At 39.4% G+C, this 13,197-nt stretch overlaps 1 protein-coding gene across 1 annotated transcript; it reads left to right on the top strand.

The window, feature by feature from the left end:
• The first annotated feature begins 1,697 nt into the window (after positions 1-1,697).
• Positions 1,698-3,048, top strand: gngt2b (guanine nucleotide binding protein (G protein), gamma transducing activity polypeptide 2b). The gene is made up of 3 exons (XM_023991957.2): positions 1,698-1,851; positions 2,161-2,249; positions 2,596-3,048. The coding sequence occupies exons 2-3, from the start codon at positions 2,166-2,168 to the stop codon at positions 2,722-2,724; spliced, it is 213 nt and encodes a 70-aa protein (XP_023847725.1). The 5' UTR covers positions 1,698-1,851; positions 2,161-2,165; the 3' UTR covers positions 2,725-3,048.
• Positions 3,049-13,197: the final 10,149 nt, after the last annotated feature.

Here is a 13,197-nt window from a genome sequence, read left to right as displayed (position 1 = left end):
TAAAATCTAAATATATTTTATATTTGACATTCTTCAAAAGTAGCCACCCTTTGCCTTGATGGCAGCTTTGCACACTTTTGGCCTTCTCTCAACCAGCTTCATCATCTGGAATGCATTTCAACTAACAGGTTTGTGTTGTTTAATGTGGAATTTATTTCCTTCCTAATGCATTTGAGCCAATCAGTTGTCTTGTAGTGGTGGTATACAGAAGATAGCCCTATTTGGTAAAAGACCAAGTCCATATTATGGCAAGAACAGCTCAAATAAGTAAAGAGAAACAACAGTCCATCATTACTTTAAGACATGAAAGTCAGTCAATACGATACATTAAGAACTTTGAAAGTTTCTTCAAGTGCAGTCACAAAAACCATCAAGTGCTATGATGAAACTGGCTCTCATGAGGACCGCCACAGGAAAGGAAGACCCTGAGTTACRTCTGCTGCAGAGGATAAGTTAATTCGAGTTACCAGCCTCAGAAATTGCAGCCCATATAAATGCTTCACAGAGTTCAAGTAACAGACATCAACATCAGCTGTTCGGAGGAGACTGCGTGAATCTGGCCTTCATGATCAAATTGCTGCAAAGAAACCACTACTAAAGGACACCAATAAGAAGAAGAAACTTGCGTGGACCAAGAAACACGAGCAATGGACATTAGAACGGTGGAAATCTGTCCTTTGGTCTGTTGAGTCCAAATTTGAAATMTTTGGTTCCAACCGCCATGACTTTGTGAGATGCAGAGTAGGTGAACGGATGATCTCTGCATTTGTAGTTCCCACCGTGAAGCATGGAAGAGGTGTGATTGTGTGGGGTGCTTTGCTGGTGACACTGTCTAATTTAGAATTCAAGGCACACTTAACCAGCATGACTACCACAGCATTCTGCAGCAAAACGCCATCCCACCTGGTTTGCGCTTAGTGGGACTATCATTTGTTTTTCAACAGGAAAATGACCCAACACACCTCCAGGCTGTGTAAGGGCTATTTGACCAAGAAGGAGAGTGATGGAGCGCTGCATCAGATGACCAGGCCTCCACAATCACCTAACCTCAACCCAATTGAGATGGTTTGGGATGAGTTGGACRGCAGAGTGAAGGAAAAGCAGCTAACAAGTGCTCAATATATGTGGGAACTCCTTCAAGACTGTTGGAAAAGCATTCCAGGTGAAGTTGGTTGAAAGAATGCCAAGAGTGTGCAAAGCTGTCAAGACAAAGGGTGGCTACTTTGAAGATTCTCAAATATATTTTGATTTGTTTAACACTTTTTTGGTTAATACATGATTCCATACGTGTTATTTCATAGTGTTGATGTATTCATTATTATTCTACAATGTAGAACATAGTAAAAAAAGAAAAACCCTGGATTGAGTAGGTGTCCAAACTTTTGGCTGGTACTGTATGTACAGTATATACACAGTTGCATACATGTTATGTACAGTTTATGTACATACAGACATTCTACGTGATAGCCTATGACGCCCCCCTGAACTGCACAGGACCCAATTGCTTGTTATGACAATACCACCCACTCAGTGTCCGAATCCTCTAAGATGGTACATACACATTGATTTTATGTGTGTTCGTCGCATCCCGCTCAGGGTGCTAGTGTTGAGGATTCGTAGGTTTACAGCCCCTTGATTGTTTAATTAGATCATAGAGGATTGGTGAAAATCCTGTACCGACCTCTCCCCAAAGCAAAGCCTACCTGGATCAGCTTTGCAGCTGAAGAGGGGTGAGGTGGAGACCCATCAGCGAGTCAGTCAATGCAGTTACTCTCTATCAGAAAGCAGCTTACAATAGCCAAGCCCCTAGGAGCTAAGACTCTCTCTGTTGGATACCCCACCATTCAAGAGGTAAGAGCTGGGTTACTTTAATTCTTGTGTATTCCTTTTATTTCTGATTAACATTGTCTGTTTAGAGTTGATGTAGTCCGTTTTGGTTAGATAAATATTTTTATCAGATGAATGTGCAACAATTAGAGCAACAATAGAAACAAAAGGATATGGATTGAAAATGTTGAGAAAGAGAAACTTGAATTGATGAGCCTACATTAATTGATTAGTCTACATTACTCATCTGCCAGTGATGCTCTAGCTGTCTAAATACCACATCTATTCCTGTTTTCCTACTAACCTTTTTCTGGGTACATTTTCCTTTCAAAGGCAAGATGGCTCGTGATATGTCTGATAAGGAAATCCTGCAAATGGAGCTGGATCAGCTAAAGATTGAAGTTAGCACAACACGCACAGCTGTGAGTATCTCTTTACAATATTACATCATATCTGAAGTGAAATGTTACCAAATCATAGAACATGTATCATGAAAGATGGCAGTGCAACAGTGTTCTATTTGATTTAGATTGCAATACATCAATATAAGTTTCATAGAAAGATGGTTACAAGGAGTGAAAGAAACATTTGTAAGAATGTACAGTTAAATACTATTTCGCTGCACCCAATCTACATTTGTATTTCCTGTTGTACTGCAGATGAATGAACATTTCATTTTTTATGTAACCACAAAACAAGCAAAGAAATCGTGGAGTATTCTCTTGCATGAGAAAAGTATTCTCATTATTTTGCTCTTCACATCACCAGGTGTCAGTAAATTGCAAGGAGACAATGGAATGGGTGGAGGCCCAAACAGAGGGCGACCCACTCATAAAGGGCGTGTCAGATGACAAGAACCCCTACAAGGGTGACAAGGGCGGCTGCATTATAACCTAGAATACACAAACCCAGGGAAAAGAAGCCACACATTTTGATTTAATGAGAAACAGTGGAGGGCATTCAAACAAATATGTAATCTGATATTTGGACAGACAGAAAGACAGCGCAGAGACAAAAGGACAACTACAACATTTGCGGTGATGTTGTATTGTTACAAGATGCCAGATTTCCCTTTTCACCATCTCTGGATATTTTCTGTTGATATCATTGTGTCTCTGTCAAATTGTAAATAAACACATCTAGCTGTGTAAGGCTGTTACCTAGCTCATCTTGTGGTGTTATTCACTTTACTCTGCTAAATTAAAAGCACCTTCATTGTGATTAGTCTTCTTGCTGCTTGATGAAACTATAACAAATATTGGGGTATAGTAAGTATAATCATTTACATGTATACTATGTATGGAAAGTATAGTATACACATTTAAACTTGAACAGTCTACGGGAGTCGGGACAGTATCATGATGAGACGATTGAATATCACACGAACAGTCACACCATGGAGAAACTGTTTCGCCTTACTAAAACAAGTGACTAAACATGCCCTTCACCTTCTTCTGTGATACCTGACAGTTGTAAAAGTAATCTCAGTAGTTCTTAGTTAATGTACAATAGGATCTATGAGTCAGGACAAGGAGGGGACCTTCTACTTAGCTTATAACCAGTACTACATTTTAAGTTTTTCATCTACTTAGACCAAATGTCACCCTCTTGAAAACTGTACACACACACACACCCGTTCAAAAGTTTGGGGTCACTTAGAAACGTCCTTGCTTTTGAAGAAAAGCATATTTTGTCCATTAAAATAACATCAAATTGATCAGAAATACAGTGTAGACGTTGTTAAATGTTGTAAATGACTATTGTAGCTGGAAACTGCAGATTTTTTATGGAATATCTACATAGGCGTACAGAGGCCCATTATCAGCAACCATCACTCCTGTGTTCCAATGGCACGTTGTGTTAGCTAATCCAAGTCTATCATTTTAAAAGGCTAATTGATCATTAAAAAACCATTTTGCAATTATGTTAGCACAACTGAAAACTGTTCTGTTCTACACCTATGTAGATATTCCATTATTATTATTTATTTTTTAAATCAACCGTTTCCAGCTACAATAGTCATTTACAACATTAACAATGTCTACACTGTATTTCTGATCAATTTGATGTTATTTTAAATTGACAAAAAAATGCTTTTTCAGAAACAAGGACATTTCTATGTGACCCCAAGCGTTTGAACAGTAGTAATATATATATCTCATGTGTAAGCTGTGATGCTTTACAATTCTGGTATAAAGAATTTGGAAACTAGGTAACTGATGCAAAACGTGTGCAAGTCCACCTTTTCACTCTTTAAATTATCATTTGTCTTAAACAATGACATGTGCAGCTCATCACATGAAGATCTTGGAATGCACCAGTCAGAGTTTAGAGAACCTGTCTTGAAAATATAGGAAACCACAGTACAAACACATTGCAATATACTCCAAAACACAACCATTGAACCAATACTTCAACCTATAGGTCAGTGTTATAATATAAAAGGGTAATTGGTCAAGTGGTTCACTACTGAAMCTGACAGCACCTTCAGCTCAACCAGACTAATTGCTTTAACAGCAACAAAACACACAGCTTACTGTAAGCTGTGAATCCTCTGTTAGTGTGTGGCAGTGGGTCAAAGTGTATTCTAGTACTTGCACTGCAGACACAGGCCTTATAGCAGACCAGCCAACATGGAAAAAGTGCTAGATCAAACTATGATGGGGTGATATACAAAGTTAGGCTCATTGCACGTAAAAAATGTTAAAATCTGGAAATAGTAATAGATTTGGGTCAAAATCCTGAAATTCTCAAACTGAGTGGAATAACAAACAAACACTTAGACCATGGAATGGATGGATTTATAGTTACTTTTCATATAGTTATGCTTTAAGACAAGCAAATATACAGAAAGGATGACAATTCTGATGACGTAGACCCTCTTAGAAAACTGTGGGAGACCCAATTGAACCAGGATTATTAACCTTGTAAGAATCTGACTTTCTGGGCCAGAAATATTGAAACTGTAATGCTGTTTTTAAGGGCTAAAACGTACAAGTAGCCAAATAGGATAGTCAAAGATTCTGAGCAAATTTCCTACATTAACTGAGAAGGGTCCTTGGTGGTGCTACAGTTGAAAACATTTGAATGTTCATCCTTTCTGTATTTGCTTGTCTTATTAAAGCATAATAAACTGTATGAAAACATTGTCATGTGTAGTTGTTCAATTTCTGTATCACCCATGTACAGTATAGTTCAAAGTCAACATCTACTTGTTTTAGGACTTCAAAGTCCATGAATAGATTATCAGCACTTTGCATTTTCTTATCAGTTGGATAAGTGGAGGCTTGTGGGCCTCAATACATAACAATGACAATGAGTGATTTTAGTGTCACCAGAAATTGAATATGAATTTACTCATTTTGAATTGAAAATGTATTTAAAATTCAGAATTTCTTTGTTGCAATCATTAAATTGAACAACTTAATTCATAAATTGAACTTGAATGAATATTGCATTCAGTTTTCAAATTCAACTTTAATTGAATGTTCAAATTGAATATATATATATATATATATATTCAGTTTCAATATGGTAGGTATTTCATTCATTGTCTGTGTATCATGTTTACAAATGATCATCTCAAATTTATCAAAGTATACAGTTGATGTCGGAAGTTTACATACACTTAGGTTGGAGTCATTAAAACTCGTTTTTCAACCACTCCACACATTTTTTGTTAACAAACTATAGTTTTGGCAAGTTGGTTAGGACATCTACTTTGTGCATGACACAAGTAATTCTTCCAAAAATTGTTTACAGACAGATTATTTCACATATCATTCACTGTATCACAATTCCAGTGGGTCAGAAGTGTATATACACTAAGTTGACTGTGCCTTTAAAGAGCTTGGAAAATTCCAGAAAATMATGTCATGGCTTTAGAAGCTTCTGATAGGCCAATTGACATCATTTGAGTCAATTGGAGGTGTACCTGTGAATGTATTTCAAAGCATACCTTCAAACTCAGTGCCTTTTGCTTGACATCATGGGAAAATCAAAATAAATCCAAGACCTCAGAAAAGAAATTGTAGACCTCCACAAGTCCGGTTCATCCTTGGGAGCAATTTCCAAATGCCTGAAAGTACCACGTTCATCTGTACAAACAATAGTACGCAAGTATAAACACCATGAGACCACGCAGCCATCAAACCGCTCAGGAAGGAGACGCGTTCTGTCTCCTAGAGATTAACGTATTTTGGTGCGAAAAGTGCAAATCAATCCCAGAACAACAGCAAAAGACCTTGTGAAGATGCTGGAGGAAACAGGTACAAAAGTATCTATATCCACAGTAAAATTAGTCTTATATCGACATAACCTGAAAGGCTGCTCAGCAAGGAGGAAGCCACTGCTCCAAAACCGCCATAAAAAAAAGCCAGACTACGGTTTGCAACTGCACATGGGGACAAAGATCATACTTTTTGGAGAAATTTCCTCGTCTGATGAAAAAAAACAAGAATTGTTTGACCATAGTTATGTTTGGAGGAAAAAGGGGGAGGCTTGCAAGCCGAAGAACATCATCCCAACTGTGAAGCACGGGGGTGGCAGCATCATGTTGTGGGGGTGCTTTGCTGCAGGAGGGACTGGTGCACTTCACAAAATAGATGGCACCATGAGGAAGATAAATGATGTGGATATATTGAAGCAACATCTCAAGACATCAGTCAGGAAGTTAAAGCTTGGTAGCAAATGGGTCTTCCAAATGGACAATGACCCCAAGCATACTTCCAAKGTTGTGGCAAAATGGSRTAAGGACAACAAAGTCAAGGTATTGGAGTGGCCATCACAAAGRCCTGACCTCAYTCCRATAYAAAATGTGTGGGCAGAACTGAAAAAGCGTGTGCGAGCAAGGAGGCCTACAAACCTGCCTCAGTTACACCAGCTCTGTCAGGAGGAATGGGCCAAAATCCACCCAATTTATTGTGGGAAGCAAGAGGAAGGCTACCTTAAATTGTTTAACTTGGGTCAAACATTTCAAGGCAATACTACCAAATACTGATTGAGTGTATTTAAACTTCTGACCCACTGGGAATGTGATGAAAGAAATTAAAGCTGAAATAAATCACTATTATTCTGACATTTCACATTCTTCAAATAAAGTGGTGATCCTAACTGAGGTAAGACAGGGAATTTTTACTAGGATTAAATGTCAGGAATTTTGAAAAACCGAGTTTAAATGTGCTTGGCTAAGGTGTATGTAAACTTCCGACTTCAACTGTATATTCATATATTAAACTTATCAGATCCGTTCAGATGTAGTTTTTAAATTCAGCTAAAGGTAGAGAAGAATTGGGAAACAGAAGCTAGTGATCCCAATGGAGTGGTTTCTAAAGCCAATGTGACAGGTTTAATKGTTTTTCCCCCCTATGAATTGGCTCTAGCATTTGAACAGTTGGAGCCATACTTTTATGACCCCATTTCTGAAAGCTAAGGAACATGTTCATTCCCTCTGTTATGTTCACAAGCCGCATGATGCTCACAGGACTATGCAATTTTTGTCCCAATCCCTTCCAATTTGGCATTATCAAACACTCTGTTGTAAACAGAAGCTTTATCTCATAGCCCCTCCAGCCTTTCCAATCGATGAAATCTTACGCTTGTGACTGACTGGGTTTAACTAGGTCTCCTGCATGTCACAAGACTGTGTTAGCCCTGTTACTAAACCACTAGTCTTCAGATACTGCTACACTCGCTAAGTCTAGGGGTCCTAGGCCTAGCTAAATGGTCTGTAACCTGATTTAATGTGTTTGTTTACCTGAGAAGTCAGAGCATGTGGACCGTGTTGTATGCACTTGCCCCAGAAGACAACAAACTTACCTGGATCCAGGGCGAGCTCCATCTTGACTCTTTAGTTATTGATTTTCAAAGTGATTACCAACAAATAATAGTAACAGCTCTGCAAGCTGCCACACCCTGATCAGCCACACCTGTGCACAATCAATACTTAACAAGACTTCTTTGCAGAGCACAGCACCTGACCCAGTTGCTGGGAACTCTTTAGGTCTCAGACAAATTACTCATCATGCGAGCGTGGTCACTGAACCACCTGTGTTACACTTCACCCCCCCCTTTGACCTCTTCCTTCAAGAGACCGATCCATATCACAGCACCTTGCTCAGCAAGCTAACACAGTTTTATACTATGAAGGAACCCAGTCAGTCACATGTCATCCGTATAATGAGTAACCTTACCAGACACTTGAAGACTTGTGCTCCCCAAATGTATCCCCTAGGGATTTAGCTAAGTGGGCTAACACGGTCTTGTGACATACAGGTGACCCGGTTCAAACCCAGTCAGTCACAAGAGCAATATTTAATAAGTAGTGGAAATGTTATCTTAGGGATATGAGCTAGCTTCTGTTTCCCATATAGAGTGTTTGAGTCTATCAAATCAGATAATGCCGAATTTCGTTTTTTTTGTCTTGGAATAGGGACGTAATATTTTTTATAGCTCAAACCGTTCAAACAGTAGAGCCCATTCATAGGAAGAAAAATAATTAAACATGCCATATTGGCTTTTGAAACTGCTCCATTGGTACCGCTAATTTCTATTTCCCACAGAGAGCGTTTAATTCCATCTGTTCTCCTCTAATTTTGTCTGAGGAAAATTAAGTTATTAAAAACCTCTACAGGATCAGTGTCTCGTCCTCGGGACGGTTGAGCTAACGTAGGCTAATGTGATTAGCATGAGGTTGTAAGAAACAAAAAAATTCCCAGAACATCTGATATCCTTGCTTCAGGTCCTGAGCTACAGGCAGTTAGAATTGGGTATGTCATTTTAGGCAAAAAAAACTTTTTAAAGGGTCCGATCCTTGTTGAAGTTAAAATAAAGGATATACTGTATTTTATTGTAACGTTATATATGGTGGATTAGGCGCTACAATTTAGCATCCTCTTGGATCGTACTTATGTCATTGGGCCAAAGTTTTAATGAATAAGTTTACAAGTGGTAATGTTGTAATAAGGTTACAATAGGTGACAACCTTATATTGAATTAGTTTACAATATGTGGGTTGCAAGTTATCACAGATACTGTGCCATACCAAACCAGTCTTGATCTTTTCTGAATCTCCCTAAACCAATTCCAACTTATTCTTCTCTTCAAGCAGGTAGATAAGCATTTAGAAAGGTAAAACCATTTGAACCTGTATTTGAGGAAATAATAAAGTACATTCAGCAATTTGACTCATTATGTGAATGCTATAGGCCCATAGGCGTATCCGATGGGTGTAGTGAAGGTAGCTAGCCTTGCATCACCACTTGGAATACTATAAATGACATGTCTCCAAGATAACTTTTAGGCAATTATTAAGAAGCTGAGAGACAAAGAGCTAATATCTTGCAATCAATGTCCTAGTATTAAATTATTGAGTTAACCTTAGCTCAGAGCTGCATGTTTAAAGGCCAAGCATATACAGCGCATTCGGAAAGTATTCAGACCCCCTTACTTTTCCCACATTTTGTTATGTTACAGCCTTATTCTAACATTTATTCAATCATTTTTTCCCCCTCATCAATCTACACACAAAACCCCATAATGACAAAGCGAAAACAGGTTTTTGGAAATGTTTGAAAATGTATTACAAATAAAAAACATAACTTATTTACGTAAGTATTCAGACTTTGCTATGAGACTCGAACTTGAGGGTGGAGAAGGGCCTTGGTCAGGGACGTGACCAAGAACCCGATAGTCACTCTGACAGAGCTCCAGAGTTCCTCTGTGGAGATGGGAGAACCTTCCAGAAGGACAACCATCTCTGCAGCACTCCACCAATCAGGCCTTTATGGTAGAGTGGCCAGACAGAAGCCACTGCTCAGTAAAAAGTACGACAGCCCGCTTGGGGTTTGCCAAAAGGCACCTAAAGGACTCAGACCATGAGAAACAAGATTCTCTGGTCTGATGAAACCAATTTTTTATATTTTTCTTCTTTTTACTTTTACCCCTTTTTCGTGATATCCAATTGGTAGTTAAAGTCTTGTCCCATAGCTGCAACTCCCGTACGGACTTGAGAGAGGTGAAGGTTGAGAGCCGTGCGTCCTGCTTCTTGACACACTGCTCTCTTAACCCACTGCTCTCTTAACCCGGAAGCCAGTCACACAAATGTTTGAGGAAACACTGTCCAACTGGCGACCGTGTCAGCGTGCATGTGCCTGGCCCGCCACAGTCGCTAGAGTGCGATCGGACAAGGACATCCCGGCCGGCCAAACCCTCCCCTAACTCGGACGATGCTGGGCCAATTGTGTGCTTCCTCATGGGTCTTCCGGTCGCGGCCGGCTGCGACACAGCCCCGGATCGAAACCGTAGGGACGCCTCTAGCACTGCGATGCAGTGTCTCAGACCACTGTGCCACTCGGGAGGCCCAAGATGGAACTCTTCGGCCTGAATGCCAAGTGTCACATCTAGAGGAAATCTGGCATCATCCCTGCTGTGAAGCATGGTGGTGGCAGCATCATGCTGTGGGGATGTTTTGCGGTGGCAGAAACTGGGAACCTAGTTAGGATCGAGGGAAAGATGAACGGAGCAAAGTACAGAGAGATCCTTGATGAAAACCTGCTCCAGAGCGCCCAGGACCTCAGACTGTGGCGAAGTTTGACCTTCCAACAGGACAACGACCTTAATCACACAGCCAAGAAAAACGCAGGAGTGGTTTGGGACAAGTCTCTGAATGTCCTTGAGTGGCCRAGCCAGAGCCCGGACATCTCTGGAGAGACCTGAAAATAACTGGGCAGTGATGCTCCCCATCCAACCTGACAGAGCTTGAGAGGATCTGCAGAGAATAATGGGAGAAACTCCCCAAATACAGGTGTGCCAAGCTTGTAACATCTTACCCAAGGAGACTCAAGGTTTTAATCACTGCCAAAGGGGCTCCAACAAAATACTGAGTAAAGGGTCTGAATACTCATCGAAATGTGTTATTTCAGTTTTTATTTGTAATAAATTTGCTAAAATTTCTAAAAACCTGTTTTTGCTTTGTCATTATGGGATATTGTGTGTAGATTGATGAGGATTTAAAAAAAATCTATTTTAGAATAAGGCAGCAATGAAACAACATGTTTAAAAAGTCAAAGGTTCTGAATACTTTCCGAATGCACTGTATGATATGTGTAGTGTAAATAACAGTTATCAATAGACCTACTAAATTACGAACATATAGTCAATCAAATAATTACTCTGTAAAACGAAGAATCCATTTACTCAATTCAACTAATAAGATTGATTACTCACAAAATAATTAACACTCAAACATTTACAGTGTACATGAAGTACATGATACATTAAAGCATAACACAGAGTAAATTACTATCACCAATAGCCTAAGTCTTCAGTTCAGAATAATCTCTAAGAGAAAAACTGTGTGTCTGATACACACAGGAGCACGCTAACAAGTACTCAATTAAACCATTCTTCTTCTTCTTCATTGGGGCGTTATGGTGGTGAGCATACTAATATTAGGTGCATTACCGCCACCTACCGGGCTTGAGTGTGATGGAGATTATAGTCAAAAACTGTTTTAACTAACCAAAATAGCCCGGCCACAGCCTGTGTTTCCAATGGGAGCAAATTAGTCATAGTGGGCAGAACAAGCAAGGATGTGGGTAGAGCAGAGCATGAGCTAGCAAGATCTATTGGCGCGTTCTAGCATGTATTTGCATATTTCCATTAAGGAATGCCTACTCTGTAAAGTGCGCATGTGCAATAACTCAGTTTGCRCTTGCACTCCTTCTAAACAACACACTTTAAAAACATTGGGGAAAAGAGTAAAGTCTACAAAACTTTTCCCTCTCTGTTCATAACAGATTCTGTTATTTCTTTATAACTAAAAAATTGTCAATGAAGTTGTCTCTTTTAGTATGGGGGTCAATGGGAAAGAATGTTTGTTGTCCCCAAGTTGTGGATGTGGTCAAGGGGAATTCCTTGTTATGATGTGAATATCGACTCGGAGTATGGAGGTGTTCTAGATTCAGGTCTAGTCTACATAAATGGAGGAAGGAAATGATTGCTCTCTGAATTAGTTTGTTCTGGTCAGGCTTATTCCCAGTGATGTGATTGTTCTTCTGAGCATTTGCCTTTGATGTCCGTAGGTTTGACAGTGAATGAGGACATGATCTGTAGTTTCTGCTGCTGGACAGTTGGGTCATGAGGCTGTGTTGTGTTTTCCTATCTTTTGGAGAGAGTGGTTGAGGCCGTTGTGTCCTATTTGCAGCTGGTGGATTAGGCACTGCCATAAAATGTTATAATCTAGGATCCTCTTGGATTGTATTTTTATTTWATTTAATTAAGTTACAACAGCTTACAACCTTATATTTAATTAGTTTACAATATGTGGGTTACAAGTGATCATAGATACCGTGCCATACCAAACCAGTCTTGACCTTTTCTGAAATGCTTTAACAACTGAAGTGCTGTCATAAATGAATAAAACAGAATACTTTGTGTTTAAATGACCTTTTCTGATAATGGAACATTATCTCTCTAAACCAATTCAAACTTGTTATTCTCTTCAAGCAGGCAGATAAGCATTTTGAAAGGTAAGCACATTTGAACCTGTAGTTGAGGTTAAAATTGTGTTTATTAATAAACTACATTCATCAATCTGACCCCATTATTATGTGAATGCTATAGGCCCATAGGCGTATCCGATAGATGTAGTCAAGGTAGCTAGCCTTGCATCACCACTCGGAATACTATAAGTTACAGTACGTGTCCAAGATAACTGTTATGCAATTATTAGGAGGCTGAAAGACAAAGAGCCAATATCTTGCAATCAATGTCCTAGTATTAAGTGATTGAGTTAACCTGAGTTCAGAGCTGCACAGTTAGATGCTAAGCATATATGATATGTGTAAGTTACCACAGTTACCAATAGACCTACTAAATGATGAATGTATAGTCAATCATAGGTGGCTCGCGAGTGGCGCAGCAGTCTAAGGCACTGCATCTCAGTGCTAGAGGCGCCACTACAGACCCTGGTTTGATTCCAGGCTGTATCACAACCGGCATTGATTGGGAGTCGCATAGGGCAGCGCACAATTGGCCCAGCGTCATCCGAGTTAGGGTTTGGCCTGGGTAGGCCGTCATTGTAAATAAGAATTTGTTCTTAACTGACTTGCCTAGTTAAATAAAGGTAAAAAAAGATATACTCTGTAAAATGAGGAATGCATTTAGGACTTATTAGTCACAAAAGAATTAACACTCAAACAATTACAGTGTACATGAAATACATGATACATTACATAATAACACAGAGTAAATTACTTTCACCAATAGGCTAAGACTTTACCAGTGGAGGCCCCTCAGAGGAGGAAGGGGAGGACCATCCTCCTCAGTAAATGTCATAAAAATAGTGAAACATTTAAAAAGTTATCAATT

Source organism: Salvelinus sp. IW2-2015, linkage group LG8 (genome assembly GCF_002910315.2).
Source record: "Salvelinus sp. IW2-2015 linkage group LG8, ASM291031v2, whole genome shotgun sequence".
Classification (NCBI taxonomy): Eukaryota; Metazoa; Chordata; class Actinopteri; order Salmoniformes; family Salmonidae; genus Salvelinus; species Salvelinus sp. IW2-2015.
This window is presented reverse-complemented; position numbering and strand designations above follow the sequence as displayed.